Source organism: Microcaecilia unicolor, chromosome 10, assembly GCF_901765095.1.
Source record: "Microcaecilia unicolor chromosome 10, aMicUni1.1, whole genome shotgun sequence".
NCBI classification, from domain to species: domain Eukaryota; kingdom Metazoa; phylum Chordata; class Amphibia; order Gymnophiona; family Siphonopidae; genus Microcaecilia; species Microcaecilia unicolor.
The window spans coordinates 59,316,436-59,336,030 of NC_044040.1; the positions used below are offsets into that span (position 1 = coordinate 59,316,436).

The 19,595-nt window shown below is 44.0% G+C and overlaps 1 protein-coding gene across 2 annotated transcripts; it reads left to right on the forward strand.

Moving 5' to 3' along the window:
• The first annotated feature begins 206 nt into the window (after window positions 1-206).
• On the forward strand, window positions 207-2,891 carry SMIM30 (small integral membrane protein 30). 2 transcript variants are annotated; one of them, XM_030216598.1, is made up of 3 exons: window positions 207-330; window positions 1,016-1,113; window positions 1,957-2,891. In XM_030216598.1, exon 3 carries the CDS (start codon window positions 2,000-2,002, stop codon window positions 2,183-2,185), a length of 186 nt encoding a protein of 61 aa, XP_030072458.1. In that variant the 5' UTR covers window positions 207-330; window positions 1,016-1,113; window positions 1,957-1,999; the 3' UTR covers window positions 2,186-2,891. The 2 variants fall into 2 exon arrangements, with proteins under 2 accessions (XP_030072458.1, XP_030072459.1); XM_030216599.1 differs by having other exon boundaries at window positions 1,023-1,113.
• Window positions 2,892-19,595: the final 16,704 nt, after the last annotated feature.

The window sequence follows — 19,595 nt, forward strand, 5'->3', positions numbered from 1 at the left end:
TCTCTTCGACCTCTTTGGATGAGTCTGGCTGCAATAGCCTACAGCCCGGGTAGAAAGCAAGTGCGGCTGCGCTGCATAAATTTGTTGAAGGGAAGTGGAAAAGGCGGTACTTACTACTTCCATTCCCGCGGGATTCCCGCTCAAGGTTGAATTCCCGCAAACGCCGTTCTGTCTTTTCAGGCGCCCGCTCAACTGTCACCTCTGACGCAACTTCCTCTTTCCGGCAAGGTGGGACGTCACTCACGTCACGGGATGCCTCAGAAGGAGAGGAGTTGTGCCTTAGGGGACGGGGCAGCGGAGAAGGAAAGCTGTGGAATTTATCGACCTCAGGTATGAGCTTGACAGCCGGATCATCGACAAGTAATAGAGGGAGATAATGGTAGATCATGGGGAGGAGAAGTGTATCCCCAAATGCGTGTTTTGCTGTTTTTACGTGGGGGTATTTCCGTTTAAAAATTTTTTAAGAAATGTTGCATTAGTTCCTGTGATAAGAAATGAGACCTGCCTCTTTTCCAGCAACATCTTGAGACTGTTGTTGGAATCAATGCCCAGGTGACTGTAGCAACAATACATGAGCCTACGTGGTAAAGATGTTTTGTTTTGGGGTTTTTTTTAAGTGTAGTTAAAGGACATTTTTAAGAAGTATTGTCCTTTATGCTTATTTTATCCACTTTTGATGGTTCCTATTTGGTCCTAAATCTAAACTACTGCAGACCTGAGAAACAGTTTTTGTTCCTCTTCCTTGTGCTGTGAACTTGCAGAATGTTGACTTGCGCTATAAACAGGGCTTTAAATGCAGAGAACTAGTACAAGTGCGGGGCTTACAAATAAAAGTAAATCAATGAGGGCGGGGATAATTATCCTGAGAAGAAAATTAGTTGAAAACGGTACTTTAGCATTATAGCAAACAGTATTTTGTGATAAAGTGTAAAGGGAAAAGGAAAAATGTGTAAGGGCGAAAAATAAAGAGTGTGTTTTCATATCCGGTTGCGTTCCTCTCTTCTATCACATTTAGATTACAGCTCCTGTTCAGGTTGAAGGGAGGGGCTGAAGAAGGTAAACAAACAGAAAAACAGAAAGTAACAAGCTGCCTGCCTCGGTCGAGTATAAAGAGTGAGTATCTTTCACCTTAAAATTTTGCTGTAATATCAAGTCACATCCCTTGTAAACACAGAGTGCTTTAGCAAAATGTTGTAGTGGCCTTATTTCTTTACCTCCTCTGAGCTTCTGCTTGTGTTGTTGTTCTTACTTTCTCCTTAAGTAAGGCAGCACCCAGCAAATAATTTTCTTTGTCTTTTTTTTAACATAAATATTTCCTCGGTAGTATGATCCTGCCAAGAAATGAGTGACAGGTTTTTTGTTATAAGTAAAATTAAATAAATAAAAATTTGGTACCTTTGAGCTGTAGACCAAATAAATCATGTTTTAAAATCTAAAAATCCATAAATTTTGAAAACTGTCTGAAAATCAGAAAGAGATGGCCAAATCCTGGATTCCAATTGTTGGACCTGTCTACTTTTTGTAGCTAGTAATGCATTAAAAGTTGTGGAGTTCAAGCTAAGTGGTCCAGGGTTCTCCCCCTAAGGTGGTTGATGGTACATTCTAGCATTGATTTTGATGGTAAACAGATTTAATACGTTGGTGCATTAAGGCAGGACCAGAGAGTGGTGTCGTGGGAAGGATTCTTTTCCTGAGATTATGAAGCAGAATCAGGCTTCTGTTTTAGCTCATGTACTGCCTATGCTTAAACCTACTCTTGGAAAAGATCATCAGGCATTACAACTACTGTTTACAAAAACTGGGTACAGATACTCATTCAACACTTGAAATAAGAGCAGTCCAAAGTTGCTACTGTGAAACATGTATATTTGGATGTTTAAGCAAGCTGTTGCCATACATCCATTTGCTTCATAAAAAGCTATATAAACCTGTTTTTGTTTCCTCTTCTTTTTCCAGAGTGCTCACTTTTTGTGGTCATTTGTGTCAACGTGCAAGCACCATGGCTGGCCTGGATTATACTCCCAGATGTTTGCTAGCTTTCCTTCCACTACTTGGTTTGCTGCCTACTGCTGAGGCTATGGACGGGGGAAATGCTGTGGCTCTCCTGCTAGGGATTATTATCGGCATCTTTGGCTTTTGTGTCTGTTTAGGGTATTATGCAAAGAAAAGAAATGAGCAGCTATGACTTCAGGGAGAAAAGGTTGGGGGGGGGCATATTTAACATTAGAAATGTAATGTGATGGGGTCTGCAAGGAATCTAAAATGCAGAAACCATTAATTTTTTAGAAGGTGATTTATTGCCCTTGTTGGGAGCCTCATGGCCATAATACCGAGCTTGGATTTGAATGATGCATATATAGTGATTTGACACACTGTGTGAATAATGCAGGCACATCTTTCAAGCCCATGTGCCTTTTGCATTGGTAGGTAAACACGTTACAATTATGGATTATTTTTGAAGTTCAATATGGTTGCTGGCACCTTCCTCAGATTTTTCCAATTGCCTTCCTTTATCTGTATTATGGAATTTGCTCTCATATTAGCTAACAAACACAAGTGAAGAAAGCTCTCTGGGGATATTGAAGATGAATCTTGTAGAAACAATGAAAAGCATGGCAGCCTCAAAACAACAGCGAGGAAATGAATAAAACAAAATGTCATGAAAAGAGGAGTACATTTATTTCATAGCTAGATACTTTTCTTGGTGCTATAAGAGCTGTAGCTTGGTTGTGGTCTGAAGTGTATAGCTCCTTGGTGTTGGCTGGTAAAAATGTGTTTTAATACATGAAACCTGAGTTGCAGAGAACCTAAAATTGATTGCAAAATAGTGTAGCCACTGCTTTAGAGATAGTATGCTGTGCTCCATAGGTACATTTATCAGAAACATGACAGCAGATGATAATCAAATGGCCCATCCAGTCTTGCCATCCACAGCAACCACTAACTCCTCCTTTCCCTAAGTGATCCCCACGTTTTTGAATTCAGAGACAGGCCTTGTCTCCACCTCCATAGGGAGTCGATTGATTCCACATGTGCACCACCCTTTCCGTAAAAAAGTATTTCCTTAGATTACTCCTGAGCCTGTAACCTCTTAACTTCATCCTATGCCCTCTCAGTCCAGTGTTTTCCTTCATTTGAAAGAGGCTCGCCACCTGTACATTAATGCCACAGAGGTATTTAAATATCTCTTATCATATCCCCTCTCCCTCCTTTCTTCCAAAGTATACATATTGAGAACCTTGTCTGTCCATATATGCTTTATGAAAGAGACCACTGTCCAATTTTCTAGCCACCCTCTGGACCAACTCCATCCTGTTGCCACTTGACATATCATTTAATGTGTACTGTATCTGTACCAGTCTCATTGTTATATATTTGTTTCGGAGGCTAATAAGATAAGGCTCATCTGCCAAAACACGGCCGTGTTGAGCCTTTTAACCATTGACTTACATCAATTTAGAAGCAATAAAGACCTGATTATCTGGATTAGCTTTGGTTTACTCTTTTTTTTTTTTTTTTGTTCCCTCACTATTGGCTGTTAGTTTTATGTGCATTCATGAGGTTTGGAGTTCCTTTTTTGTTTCTTTTAATACTGAACCACACCATCCGGTGATTGGTAGATTCCAATCACCCACTGTAAGCACCAGGTCCAGAATAGCTTTGTTCCGTGTGGGGACAATTCTTTCTGCAGAGAATCCCAAGATTCCTTTGCTTCTAGAAGACCCCGCAGCAGGGACGCCCCAATCACTGGAATATTCAAGTCCAACTACCTATCAGTAGTACTTCCCCTTCCCTAACTATCTTGTGAATGTCTTCAATTAAATCTCTGTCCATTTCTTCTGACTGTGAGGGAAGCCTATATATCACACCAGTGTAAAAACTTTTTCCATTCCCCCTTTCAAGATAAACCCACAGTGCTTCTTCCTTAACCCATATGTCCTGCAGTTCTGTCATTTTAATATTATTCCTAACATAATAATGCTACTTCTCCACCCTTTTTTCCTATCTCGTCTTTCCTGAATATATTATAGCCAGGTATAACTATATCCCAGTCATGGTTCTCCGTGAACCACCACTGAATCCAAGTTGGCTTCTACCATTACTGCCTCTAGAACTAGAAATTTGTTTCCCATACTATGGGCATTGGTATACAAAGCTCTCTAGATATAGCCTTTTTTTTTCCTATTTCTATAAAAGTATTAGATGTCTTACATTCCTGAAAGTTTTATTTTAGTTACATTTGTACCCCGCACTTTTTCCCACTCATGGCAGGCTCAATGCGGCAGGCAATGGAGGGTTAAGTGACTTGCCCAGAGTCACAAGGAGCTGCCTGTGCGGGGAATCGAACTCAGTTCCCCAGGACCAAAGTCCACCACCCTAACCACTATTGGGGGCTTTTCTCATCCATCTGCAGTAAATCTAGTTTATAGCCCTCTTTAGTACGTTAGCCAGTCTGTTCCAAAATGCATTTCTACAATATTTGCGTAGTTCAGAAAATAAAGTTATCTGTTTTGCTTAGACGGAGAAAGCTTAGGAAAGAAGAGACAGCTCTGGTATTCTATCACCCCAAATTAATCTTGCTACTTAAAAAGATATTAGAAAATTAATGCAGACTAGGTATTTATTTAACAGATATGAAATTTGTGAAAAACAGTTGTATAAAAATTTTGCATTCTAGGAAAGCAACAGTAAGAAGTTGAAAAGATTTGTTACAATACCTTTTGTATGTTTACCAATTCTGTTAACCAAAAAAAAAAAAAAAAAGCTTTTTTGTAGATTTCTAAGAACTACTGCCAACACTTGTGTGAATTTTTTTGGTTTTTTTATATGAAGTGCCTGCTAAAATGCTCTACATTCATGGTGGTTCTTTGAAATGTCAGTGGTCATATTTGTTGGTGTTGACTATGTTACAAACTGAATTTCTTGTAACATAAAACATTGCACTAAAACCAAGAATATATGTTGTGTACTTTCTTATTTGTGTATAGTATTTAAATATCTATTAGGAAATTGAGGCATTAAAGCAATGGGTTGAGACCTAAAGAAATCAGCATACCCAAATCAAACTTCTCCCACTGATCCTGCTTGTAACTTTGGGAAAGTGCCTTCCTCAGTTCTTCTCTCAGATACCCATTTAATTATAGTAACTTCCTTGTCATCAGCAGCAGACGAATCCAGAAACTTCTGGGTTATGACCGTCTATCAGCAAGTGGAGATAAGAGTACCAAACTGAACTCTGCCACATAGGATGGTATGCTCCTTGGTCAGTCAACATTCTTAAATACAGCATGCAGTGCACAGGTTCTCACAGGCTCCTGTTCAGAGTTCCCTGGTTCACTTGAGCTTGGGGGTGTCTAGGCCGCTAGAGGTGCCTGAGTTGGGGTATACCTGGTGGTATATAGTTGAGTATTATAATAAAGATCTGATTCACAATTTCTGAGTTTTACAACAATAGACTGAGTGAATCTTAACTGCACACATATGTAAACTGCTGCGTGTTAGCATTAAAGTTTCTCTTATCAATGAGAGGAAAACCTCATACCGCTGTGGCTCAGCCTGATTGATTAACCAGAAAAATTTAGAGACTCACAGTAAAAAGTAATCATGGGTAAAAACCTCTCATGAATAATATAATGGCAAACTCATCAGCCACACTTATCATCTGTGCTCCAGGTACTCCATGAATGTTATGCAACATTGAGGTCCCGACGGACCCGTTTCGCTTCTGCTTTGTCAAGGTTCCTCAGCATGCACAGTGACAGCTTAGCACACGGCTATGGCTGCTTGGCTAGCTCATGGCTCAATGGTATTGATAGAATTTGGCTCTTTCATGGCTGTTGAGATTCTTCTGTTGGTACGTGTGGAGCGAGGCCAGCACCGTACAACACAGTTTTCCCTTTCCATGGGCTGCGCTGCTCAGTATTTGGCTGTAGAGCACAGTTCTGGCTACACTTGCGGGTCACATCACCATAACTAGTGTGGTCCCCTCATGCTTCGCTGGTCCCAGTCTCCTTTTGGTTCTATCTCTGCATGCTGCTTCCAGTTTTATCTCTGTCGGTTGGCACGTCTCCATGTCTGAATGAGGAGCAAATCCCTTTTTTGTGTGTGGCACGCAGCCCTAGTCCTGATTGAACATGACCACCTGTGCCTGGTGGCTGTGGCTCCTTTATGGGGCACAGTTCCATTTCTGCTTAATGGGCTCAGCTATATCACTGTCTGTGAATATGGAGCATAGCTTCATCTCTGCTTCTTCCATCGCTCCAGTACAGTTGGCTCTATATGGGACACAACTTCATCCTTGGTTTTGGGCACGGCTCCTCCTCTGTATGTCCAACTACACTTCTGAGCCCGACGCAGTGTTTCATGGTAGGAAGTGGATCTTCTTCCTCTGGTTATATCTCATAGCTTCACCCTTGGAGTTGTCCAAAGCTGTCTCTGGATGCAGATAGTTCAGTTCATCTCTGATTATGGAGCACTGCTCCTTGTCTGGCTCAGGGATGCAGCTCTGGATCTGGGCACAGTTGCATCTCTGGATGAGGAGCAGTGTGCCATTTATGGAGGCCGTCTCTGAACATGTATAAGAGCTTCAAGTCTGTACCATATCTGACTTTCAGACTGGTCTTGTCCTTGTCATTTATGACTTTCCTTTTTCGTTTGGGAATCTGTTCTAGCTGGGAAGCACACTTCTGGTGTTCTGTAGTGTACAAGCTCAGCTCTTTTTGTGCAGAAAGTTGCTAGCTGGCATCATATTTCAACATGCTGTGTCTATGGGGTTCTGCGGGGCTCCCAGCCTGGAAAGCAGTCTTGCCCAATCCTGGGCCTCAGTCTTGTTGTGCACTAGCATCCTCCCCGTCCTATGTTGGAGTTCTCCTGTTTGCAGTCATACTTGAACCTGCTCTATCTCTGCATAGTCAGTGTGACTCCAGCTTGGCATTTTTTTTGCATGGTTCCATCAATAATTTGAAATCCTGACAGTGTTCTGTGCAGATGTATTCATGCCTCAGAGTCGAAGGTGACTCTCATCACAGTCCCACCTTTGTTGCCTCTGGTGGTTTCCACGTATCTGTTTCCATTTCCATTAATCAGCTGTTGTTTCCTCCATTCCACAGGAGGCAAATTCACCTGCTGATTTACATTGCAGTTCCTGTGGGCCTTTTCTAGTACCTTCAGGATAGAAATAGTTGTCTGGGTGTGGTCTCCCTTTCTGCTGGTGGATTCCAGTTAGAGCATTGATGATTTCAGCTAAGCATCCTTCGGGGCATCGGTTCTTTGTGCGGCTGTGTCTGGTTCCCACCCTACTTACAGACTGCTTGCTGCTGACAAGGAAAGGAAAGAAAAATGATCTTACCTGATTAAGGGAAAGAAAATTGTCACGGCAGACGAATCCAGAGTCCCAACTTTTCACGAGTTTGACATTATAAGTTCAGTCTGTTTCTCTGCTTAGGTTACTTGCTGTGGTTGTCTGTGCATACTTCTGCTAGTTGACAGGTTCGTCTCATTTCTATGAGGAGGGAGAAATGCTTTGCCTTATTCATACTTCTGTTTTGTTATGAGAAATACTGACTCACCAAGGAGCATACCATCCTATGTAGCAGAGTTCAGTTTTGGTACTTTCTATCTCCACCTGCTGGTAGATGGTCATACCCCACAAGTTTGGATTTGTCTGCTGTGACTAAAGGAAAGAAGATGATCAGGTAAGGCATAATTTTTCCATAGTAAATGATGGCAAAAAAAGACCTGCATGGTCCATCCAGTCTGCCTAACAGTCCAATAGTATTACTTTTAACATTTAACTTGCTAAGATTCTTCCCTGCACCCACGCTAATTATAAGGTCTTTGGTGGTGGGATTTCTTATATCTGACTGTTAATAATGGTGGTAATCTGTTTTGAGCATTATTTGGAAAGGTAGGCCAAAAGTTCCAAAATTATAATTTCTTCCTCAGTTACTAGCCTCTGAAATGGGACCCCACCCATGTTTAATCTTTCTTACCTAGTACTGTGAGGTGATAGATTAGCTATAACTAAACTTAATAAACCCTCTCCCTCCATTCTAAACTTAATAAACCTTCTCCCTCTAGGGCTGTGAGCAATAAGTTGTTGCAGTGACATGTCTTATCTAGCCAAACTCTTGCATGACCTCTTAACTGATGAGGCACTACGCAGTAGTAAAAGGGGGCCTGCGCTGGTGTCGGCGCGTGTTTTTGACGCGCTGAGGTTCTCTTTACCAGAGCGAGTAAAAGGTATTTCTTTTTTTCAGGAAATGGCCATGCAGCAAGTGAAGCACTTGTCACGTGGCCATTTGGGGGGGGGGGGGGGGGCCCTTACCGCCACCCCTTGAGGTGACAGTAAAGGTTCCCGCAGTAACCAGGCAGTGCCAGGTTACCACCGGTACACCAGCGCTACAAAAAATAACAATATTTTTGTAGTGCTGGATATGACTGCTCGCTGGGGGTGGGAACTACCGCTGGGCTGCTGTGGTAGCCCAGCGGTACTTCCTTTTTAGTGAGCAGTTGGACTTACCGCTGCTTTAAGGGGCCCTTTGTGTGGTACTGAAATGATGTATTCTTTATGTAGTACATGAAGTACTATACAAGATGAACATACAGAAATGAATGTAAGAACATTAGAAATAATAATTATGCCCCAGAGGCACAGTAGGTAGGAAAGTTTGTTGGTTTTTTTTTTTTAACCCACAAAGCATTACTGCTGTTCCTGTTTGGTAGGATAATCTACTGTTCCTTGATTACTGTATGGAGAGGTCACCCACTGCCCAATCAATTTTGTGACATCAGTTGAGTGCCCTCTGGTGCCTGATTTTTTTTTTAATTGTCACTGTTCATTTGTAGGTTTGAGTAATGCCATCTTTTGCTCATTCTCTGCTGTATGTAGCTCCTGAAAGCTAACTTTTCACCAAGCTAATGTTTCTTGATATCACTGTACTTTTTTTTTTTTTTTTTTTTTGTAAAAGTGATGCCTATTGTTGATTGATTCAGATTCTGTGGCCAAGGATAGTTACATACAGATGCAATGGGTATTTCCCTGGGCATTAACAGTTTAAATTGTATACATGAGGAAATGGTGAGTGTGACTCGCCCAGGCTCACAAGATCTAGTAGAATAAGCTGGATTTGAACTCTGGCTTCCCTGGTTCGCAGCCTGCTATTGTAATGACTAGGCTACTATTTCATAGATGTTATATGCTAGTACCAATGATTAAAAGTAGAGGATAGGTAACTTAATATAAACACTACACACCACACTATTTTTCTCATAGAATAAGCCTCTGTAATCTTACCTAAATGTGCTTTCTGATCTATATCTTAAGATAGTATTTAAAGTATTCAAAGCTAGTTGCCAAGATACTGATTTCAGTGAGATTCTTTTCTGCTGAACAGTATGTAGGAATACAACACTCCTGAACTAAATGAGCCTCTAGAAATTAATCGATATTTCTTAGGCTTTTTTAAAGCTTTTTAGTTTCCTCAACGGTCCCTATGTACTAAAGTGTATTTAACACCTAACACAAGTTTTAATTTACTATCGTGTGTTCACTGCCACAGTAAGGAGGGAATTCAATAAATGGTGCTGAAAAATTCAGCACTAAGCGCTGTTCTAGAAAAGGTGTGTGCCTTATCTACAACAATGTTTACTACAAATCTCACACCTAACTTGTAGGGTGCTGGCCTTACACCTGCTGAAATCTGGTGTAAATGCCAGTGCCCAAGATAAGTAGTATTCTTTAATTCTGCTTGCAACTTTTTGGAATGCCCTGACCCACCCATGGCCATGCCTCCTTTTGAGATATGTGCCTTGGGACTAAGGCACCATGCCTCATAGAATAGTACATAGCCAGATGTGTGGACAAGTTTTAATTGCTAATGACCATCAATAATTGGTAGTTAGCACTCAGTTATTGATGGTTCAGAAGTTGGAGAACAAGACCAGTGCTGGGCAGACTTCTACAGTCTGTGCCCTTGGAAAACACTGATATATAGGATCTGGGGGTAAAGGCATAGTGTGGAATTTCATTTTTGGGAACAAGTAAGGGGGTAAAGGGTGCACCTTGCTATTAATGTACATTAACCGCTCATGCAGAAAAGTTAGTGATATATACTCAATTGTATTCTGTGTTAGTGACCATTCCATTAAAGTACGATAGTAATAACTGTCCTTTGTTAACAATACAGCTTCATCCCACCCCCCAGAAATGGAATGCTGCCTATGGCTGCAACAATGAATTTTACAGCTACTGCAGGTCCCATTAATTCATATCCAAATAGGTTGAAATACTGTTTTATTCAAGCTGCCTTATTTTCCCTATTTATTGGCTAATAGAACACTCTAGGTTATCTGTAAAACACAAAACTGTTTTTTCCAGTCTATTTCTACTATTTCTGTTGTGGGTTAGGCCATGATGGCCTCATTAATAGGCCTGTGCTTTCCCCCTTTTTAGATTATCAATAGAAATCAAACAAAATAAAACATGGAAAAGAAAATAAGATGATACCTTTTTTATTGGACATAACTTAATACATTTCTTGATTAGCTTTCGAAGGTTGCCCTTCTTTGTCAGATCGGAAATAAGCCTTCGAAAGCTAATCAAGAAATGTATTAAGTTATGTCCAATAAAAAAAGGTATCTTCTTATTTTCTTTTTCATGTTTTATTTTGGTTGATTTCTATTGATAACCTTAAGAGTGGACTAACACGGCTACAACCCCCTTTTTAGAAGAATTGATCCAACTTTCATCACCAGGGTACTAAGCATGTCTGGTCCTATCTGTGCTCTAGTAGGATCAGGCTGTCCCAACGCCCATGTTGCTGGGAAAAGCATTAAGATTTAAATAATCAAGGTTGACTACAATCAAAGCACTATTCAAAAAAAAAAAAAAAAGATGTGCATTCACCAGCAGCAGTTTAAACATATAACTTCCCTAGCTGTTGATTTTGGCCCTTAGATGGATAGTACTGGGTTGAAAATTCAGCAGAAGGACCTGATATTAGGAAAGGGGTGGAACAAGTGAAATTATCTGGATAGTGCTGATATTTAGATATTTTATATATTTAGTTTAGGCCTGCTAAAGCAAGCAGGTAACTTGTGCTGGTCACCATTATGCCTATGAGGCCCAATGAAAAGAATAACTGCTGTTTGAATTTCTGGATGTTAGTCTTGTAAAATACGGGTGTCAAAGAAAATTCTTGATTTATAAACTGCACTCTGGGAGAATACCCATCAAGGCTGTCCACCCAATCCTCAGCACCAGCCAACTAGCTCTATTTTCAGGATATCCACAGTAAATATGTGAAAGATTTACATGCACTGTGCCTCTGATGTGCAAATCTATGTCATGCATATTCCTTTTGGCTATCCTAAAAACCCAGCTGGCAAGGGGTGGCCGGAGAACTGGGTTGAGAATGACCACGCCAAGGTGCTAGACAGTCACACATAGGAAACAGCAACAATCAATACATTTTCACATAAGTCACTGCCAAAAAAAAAAAAAGAGAGGCCCTAAAGCTTAGTTGTAGCTGCCTCATGTTTGCCACTGAATACTCAGCCTAGGCTAACTGGGTTTGCAAGGGCAGTGGCGCTGTGTTGCACATAGTCCTGGTGCTACATCAACTTATAACTGCATAACCTTAACAAAGGTATTAATGGGGTTCTATCATTGTGAGTCTATATATATAGGCTCAAACCTGAGGGAAGGTGGAGAACAAATGCAATGACCAAACCAAGGTTGTGCAGTACAAATGTATGTCCAAAAACAAATCTAAAGGAAGGCCAACAAATACAAATTAGAATAACAAATAAATGAAAAAAGGAATTGGTGATATAATAAACAGACAAAACAGTCCAGAAATAAACATTAATCAAATTATCAAACCATGAATCTGAAGACATATCAGATTTTTACAAATATACCTTATATATGGATGAGCACAATAAGGAAATACATAAGTCTTTAACAAACATATACAATCAATCATCTATTCAATAATCCAATGACATACATTATATATATATATAGTGCAGTAATCAAATACACAGGTGTATAGAGTGAATTCCACAAACAGTAACAATATTGTAAAAGATTCTATACCCAATTATGTAATGGTTGATGTACATCATCCTAACAATATACAGACTGTACATCTTAAATTTAACATCCATATGAAAGATGAAACTAGTAAAATACATATTTAGCCTTTAACATTTTAAAGCACCAAATAGGGATACAACTTGCATTAAACATTTCTATGGTCTACTTATAGGCACCTAAATGGGTTCCAAAATACCTACAAAAGTAGGTACCTATATTTTGGTGATGTGCATAGCATATAGTATTTTATAAATTGTACACATAACTTTGCACTCTGATCATACTTCATCCATGTGTATGCCTACCTGCAAACTATGTACTGTCGAAGACAAGCATGTAGTTATAGAATTTTACATAGGTGTATATCTGGCATGTATATGCATATGTATATACACATACAGATAGGGCTAAATTCTACATATGGTGCCATAAAAATAGCTATTCTATAAGCTGCAGTTAGGTGTGGTTTACAGAATAACACACTCGGGACTCACGCCTAACTTTAGATGCAACCATTTGCACCAACTAAAATGTGGTACAAATAAACACGCCTACATTAGGTACATATCCCCACTATCCTATAACAATGTGTGTTAATTTTAGGAATGTCCTCATTCCGCCTTTGATCATCCCATTTCTGCTCTCCCTTTTTCAAATCTCATGTAGACAAACAGATGTGTACTCAGTACAAGAGAACATTGGAGGATCCAGTAGAGGTTTTCACCCTGCAGCTGGCTGAAGAGTGCCTGAGACTCATGGTGGTTTATGGATAAAATGGTGTGGTAACCAATCGTCAATTTTAAAAGTAATAGAAATAGAACAAAAAGAAAGGAAAGGTAGATGACTCATGAACTCTTTGTCATCCTCCCCCCCTCCTCCCATACACATTGCTTGAAGACTGAAACCTGTATTGTAAAAGCCATAGGTGATGGAATGGCCAGGCCTTGCCATCTGAGGAATGAAGGAGAGAAGAGAGGTGAGAGAAACTTGATTGCGGGAGAGAGAATGGGAAAGCAGGAAGGTAAGAGTTCATGGGAGGGAGGAAGAGACGAGTTAGGGGAGGGTGGATCATAAGAGAGGGGCTGAGATAATATAGGGTGTGGTAGTGGAAAGAGTGTGCCCCACATCACCCTCTGTTCTTCCTCCTGCCCTACACCTCCACTTCAGACCCCCACCTCTGCTCCAGTCTGCCCCCATTCCACACACTTCTACATACATCTAAACCTTCCCTATGTACAACACTAACCCATTTGGAGACAATACCCCCTCCCCCCCAAAGAAAATACACAATGTGCTATACATAGCACTCATCCTATGACAGCCTAACAAGAGACACTTAACTATGTGATTTCCCACCAGGCCCTTCATACAAGCATGCCTGAATTTCCAAATTTTTTTTTTTTTTTTTTTTTTTTTCTGGGGGGGGGGGGGGAGAGAGTGTGCCACTTTGTTACACAGTAAGTGTCCACTTCCCACCTTGAAGATACAGCTACAACATATTGGTGAAAAACTTTTGCTATGGCAAGAAATAAAACATCTCTGGTTTTCAAGGTTTTTTTTTTTTTTGTTTGTTTTTTTTTAAAAACAGCTAGTGGGCCTAAATGCTGCCCTGAGAGAAATGCTATAAATATTAGGTTTACATTAAGATACATGCCCAGAAAATTAGTACCATCTATAATGACCTGAGAGAAATGTTATAAATATTAGGTTTACATTAAGATATATGCCCAGAAAATTAGTACCATCTTGTTTATAAATCTGAATCATCAAGGGCCTCATTTAAATGGAAATAGCTATTTTAACAATCCATTTTTAATGCAGCTTATCTGAATCATATCAGGTGTTATGCCCTAAAATGTGACAAATATTTTTATTCAATTGAATAAATTACTTTGCAGCTATTTCTGTGCTATAATTAACCTGAAATTTTCTTGTAGCATTGGTGAGTATGCAAATAGGTCATCAGATGTTATATTCCTAATAGCACACTAAAGTATGTTACCTGAAAGTTTAAAGTTTAAATTTATTTCAGTTCTCTCTTTCATTCCCAATTACTTAGCAGTGTTTTTCTCTCTTATTTCAGAACATCTTTGAAAGCCAAAGAACAGTCGTAGTGGCCACATGCTTTATGGCCCTCAAATGTCAATAATCATTTTTAACTGTTAAACTTAATTGCTTGTCCAAGAGCCAGCTGTTCTGCCGCCTGTTACAAAGTTCTAATGAAAATGGAACCCTGCAAGACTTAAATGGTCAAAACTAGACCTGAAATTCTGTCTTCATGCATAGACCCTTCTGCTCCTAGATTCATTAATATACAGTTCTGTATAGTTACTCTGACTTTAGTGCCTGTTCTTTTCCAACTGGAACAAGTTTAGGATTAAATGTGAAATGATTTTCATTTCTGTTCAAGCCTAATTTTGGAACTGTATGTAAATGGAGTTTTGCAGTAATTTTATTTAGCCTTAGGAACACATGGAGGGGCATTTTCGAAAGGGACGTCCTCGCAAAACGTCCAGGGACAGGGAAACCCGTATTTTCGAAACAAGATGGACATCCATCTTTCATTTCGAAAATACCGTCAGGGACGTCCAAATCCCTAAATTTGGTCGTCCCTACGCATGGACGTTTCTGATTTTCGGAGATAATGGAAACCAAGGATGTCCATCTCAGAAATGACCAAATACAAGCCATTTGGTCATGGGAGGAGCCAGCATTTGTAGTGCACTGGTCCTCCTGACATGCCAAGACACCAACCAGGCAACCTAGGGGACACTGCAGTGGACTTCATAAATTGCTCCCAGGAACATAGCTCCCTTACCTTGTGTGCTGAGCCCCCCCCCCCAAAAAAAAAACCCCCAAAACCCACTACCCACAAATGTACACCACTACCATAGCCCTTACGGGTGAAGGGGGGCACCTAGATGTGGGTACAGTGGGTTTGTGGTGGGTTTTGGAGGGCTTGCTGTTTCCTCCACAAATGTAACAGGTTGGGGGGGATGGGGCTAGGTCCGCCTGTCTGAAGTGCACTGCACCCACTAAAACTGCTCCAGGGACCTGCATACTGCTGTGATGGACCTGAGTATTACACCTGAGGCTGGCACAAAATATTTTGAAAGATGTTTTTTGTCGGTGGGAGGGGGTTAGTGACCACTGGGGGAGTAACGGGAGGTCATCCCCGATTCTCTTCAGTGGTCATCTGGTCATTTCAGGCATCTTTTTGTGCCTTAGTCGTAAGAAAAACAGGTCTGGGTGAAAACATCCAAGTGCTCGTCAGGGACGTCCATTTTTCGATTATGGGTCAAGGACGTCCAAGTGTTAAGCATGCCCAAGTCCCGCCTTCGCTATGCCTCCGACACGTCCCCTTGAACTTTGGCCGTCCCTACGACGGAGTGCAGTTGGGGATGTCCAAAATCTGTTTTCAATTATACCGATTTGGGCGTTTCTGTGAGGACGTCCATCCGATTTGTGTCAAAAGATGAGCGTCCTTCTGTTTCGAAAATGAGCCTGTTGGTATTACTAATCCAGGAGTGAATCTTCCAGGATTACCGTGGCATTTGCTCTGCAGTCTTGTAGTAGGAACCCAAGGGGCCGTATGCACAAATCCTTTTTCCAATAGACACAAAGGTGGGAGGGGGCTACCTCTTGCTTGCAACCTTATTACGTAATTTGTATTCTCCGAGGACAAGCAGGCTGCTTGTTCTCACTGATGGGTGACGTCCGCGGCAGCCCCTCCAATCGGAATCTTCACTAGCAAAAGCCTTTGCTAGCCCTCGCGCGCCGATGCGCACCGCGCATGCGCGGCCGTCTTCCCGCCTGAAACCGGCTTGAGCCAGCCAGTCTTCTTTTCTCCGCGCTCGGTACGGTTGTGTTTTACCGTTCGTGCCCCGGAAAGTCGACCTCGCGCGTCGTTTTCGACATTTTTCTGTGAGAAATCCAGAAATCATTTGGATTAGCCACTTTCGGTTTTTCCTTCCTCTACTTCGAGTTTTTCGCCCCGTTAAGTTTTCTTTCGTCGTCGGGGTAGGCCTTACTTAGGCCCCGGTCGAAATTTCCCTTTTTTCTGTGCCAAATTTCGCCATTTCGTCTTTCGATTTCGCCGGCGTGATTTTTCCGCCCATGACATCGAAGCCTTCCAGCGGCTTCAAGAAGTGCACCCAGTGCGCCCAGGTAATCTCGCTCACTGACAGGCACGCGTCGTGTCTTCAGTGTCTGGGGGCTGGGCACCGCCCTCAGGCCTGTAGTCTGTGTTCCCTTTTGCAAAGGCGGACTCAGGTAGCGAGGTTAGCCCAGTGGAACATTTTGTTCTCGGGCTCTTCGTCGGCATCGGCACCGGGGGTATCGAGTGCATCGATGTCTTCAGCGTCCAGACCTTCAACCTCGGCGGCCAGTGCATCGAGTGCATCGAGGCATCGGCCCTCTGCATCGGCGCCGAGACATCGGATAGCTGCATCGACGTCGGTGGTACCGGGACCTCGTCTGCTGATGTCGTCGGACGGTGGTGCTTCGTCTGGAGTGCAGGTGAGGGCTGTCCATTCCCCTGCTGGTGGCGGTGAGCCTTCGGGTGGGTCTCCCCCTACCCTGAGGGCTCCTGCGGTACAGCCCCCCCGAGACCGACCCTCTTCGGTCTCGGCCCCGAGGAAGCGACGGCTGGATTCTACGTCCTCCTCGTCGGTACCGGGAAGCTCCGGTGACATGCTTCGTCCCAAGAAGTCGAAGAAGCATCGTCACCGGTCCCCTTCCCATGTCGGTACCGAGAGCTCTGGGTCGCCGAAGGAGTCGGCACCCAGCAGGCATCGGCGCCGAGAGGACCGCTCACCCTCTGTTCAGGAGGTGTCGATGCGCTCCACTCTGGACAACCCGGAACAGCCTCCACGCCTGGAACAGGTTCTGACGTCGACGCCTGCATCGACCTCCATGCCTTTCTCTGCAGCCGCTCTGAACGACAGCCTCCGGGCCGTCCTCCCAGAGATTCTGGGAGAGCTGTTGCGCCCTACCCCTCCGGTACCGGCGGTGCTTGCGCCACCGGTACCGTCGAGCGTGGCGCCGGCTGGCCCATCGCCCGAGGTGAGGTCCCCGGCGTCGGTGCCGCGTGCGGTACCGGCTGCCGTCGCCTCCCAGGAAGGCTCCCCGACTACGTCGGCGGAGGGAGCTTCGCCGATGCGGGCGAGGGAGTCTACCTCTCGACGCCCCCATCGTGGACGTGGCTCCACGGAGTCGAGTCGGGCACGGTTGCAGACACAGGTCCGTGAACTTGTGTCTGACACCGAGGGTGAGGCCTCGTGGGAAGAGGAAGAGGACCCCAGATATTTCTCTGACGAGGAGTCTGAGGGTCTTCCTTCCGATCCCACTCCCTCTCCTGAAAGACAGCTTTCTCCTCCTGAGAGTCTGTCTTTCGCTTCCTTTGTCCGGGAGATGTCTACGGCCATCCCCTTCCCAGTGGTTGTGGAGGACGAGCCCAGGGCTGAAATGTTTGAGCTCCTGGACTATCCTTCTCCACCTAAGGAAGCGTCCACTGTTCCCTTGCACCATGTCCTAAAAAAGACATTGCTTGCGAACTGGACCACACCTTTAACTAATCCCCACATCCCCAAGAAGATCGAGTCCCAGTACCGGATCCATGGGGACCCAGATCTGATGCGCACTCAGTTGCCTCATGATTCTGGAGTTGTGGATCTGGCCCTAAAGAAGGCTAAGAGTTCTAGGGAGCATGCTTCGGCGCCCCCGGGCAAGGACTCTAGAACCTTAGACTCCTTTGGGAGGAAGGCCTACCATTCTTCTATGCTCGTGGCCAAAATTCAGTCTTACCAGCTCTACACGAGCATACACATGCGGAACAATGTGCGGCAGTTGGCGGGCTTGGTTGATGCGCTCCCCCCTGAGCAAGCCAAGCCGTTTCAGGAGGTGGTCAGGCAGCTGAAGGCGTGCAGAAAATTCCTGGCCAGAGGGGTGTATGACACCTTTGATGTTGCGTCCAGGGCCGCTGCTCAAGGTGTGGTGATGCGCAGGCTCTCATGGCTGCGTGCCTCCGACCTGGAGAATAGAATCCAGCAGCGGATTGCGGACTCGCCTTGCCGTGCGGATAACATTTTTGGAGAGAAAGTCGAACAGGTGGTAGAGCAGCTCCACCAGCGGGACACCGCATTCGACAAGTTCTCCCGCCGGCAGCCTTCAGCCTCTACCTCTACAGGTAGAAGATTTTTTGGGGGAAGGAAGACTGTTCCCTACTCTTCTGGCAAGCATAGGTACAATCCTCCTTCTCGACAGCCTGCGGCCCAGGCTAAGCCCCAGCGCGCTCGCTCTCGTCAGCAGCGTGCGACTCAGCAAGGCCCCTCGGCTCCCCAGCAAAAGCAAGGGGCGAGCTTTTGACTGGCTCCAGCAGAGCATAGCCGACATCCAAGTGTCAATGCCGGGCGACCTACCAGTCGGAGGGAGGTTGAAAGCTTTTCACCAAAGGTGGCCTCTCATAACCTCCGATCAGTGGGTTCTTCAAATAGTCCGGCAAGGATACACCCTCAATTTGACCTCGAAACCTCCAAATTGTCCACCGGGAGCTCAGTCTTACAGCTTCCAGCACAAGCAGGTACTTGCAGAGGAACTCTCCGCCCTTCTCAGCGCCAATGCGGTCGAGCCCGAGCCATCCGGGCAAGAAGGGCTGGGATTCTATTCCAGGTACTTCCTTGTAGAAAAGAAAACAGGGGGGATGCGTCCCATCCTAGACCTAAGGACCCTGAACAAATATCTGGTCAAAGAAAAGTTCAGGATGCTTTCCCTGGGCACCCTACTTCCCATGATTCAGGAACACGATTGGCTATGCTCTCTGGACTTGAAGGATGCCTACACACACATCCCGATACTGCCAGCTCACAGACAGTATCTGCGATTTCAGCTGGGCACACGTCACTTCCAGTACTGTGTGCTACCCTTTGGGCTCGCCTCTGCGCCCAGGGTGTTCACAAAGTGCTTGGCTGTAGTAGCAGCAGCACTTCGCAGGCTGGGGGTGCACGTGTTCCCATATCTCGACGATTGGCTGGTGAAGAACACGTCCGAGGCAGGAGCCCTGCAGTCCATGCAAATGACTATTCGCCTCCTGGAGCTACTGGGGTTTGTGATAAATTACCCAAAGTCCCATCTTCTCCAGGCGCAGAGACTCGAATTCATAGAAGCTCTGCTGGATTCTCAGACGGCTCGCGCCTATCTCCCAGAGGCGAGAGCCAACAACTTGTTGTCCCTCGTCTCGCGGGTACGAGCGTCCCAGCAGATCACAGCTCGGCAGATGTTGAGATTGCTGGGCCACATGGCCTCCACAGTTCATGTGACTCCCATGGCCCGCCTTCACATGAGATCTGCTCAATGGACCCTAGCTTCCCAGTGGTTTCAGGCTGCTGGGGATCTAGAAGACGTGATCCACCTGTCCACGAGTTTTCTCGAATCCCTGTATTGGTGGACGATTTGGTCCAATTTGACTCTGGGACGTCCTTTCCAAATTCCTCAGCCA

What these genes read in the sequence shown, in the direction of transcription:
- SMIM30 (XM_030216598.1), top strand. Translation starts at nt 2,000, where the DNA reads ATGGCTGGCCTGGATTATACTCCCAGATGTTTGCTAGCTTTCCTTCCA.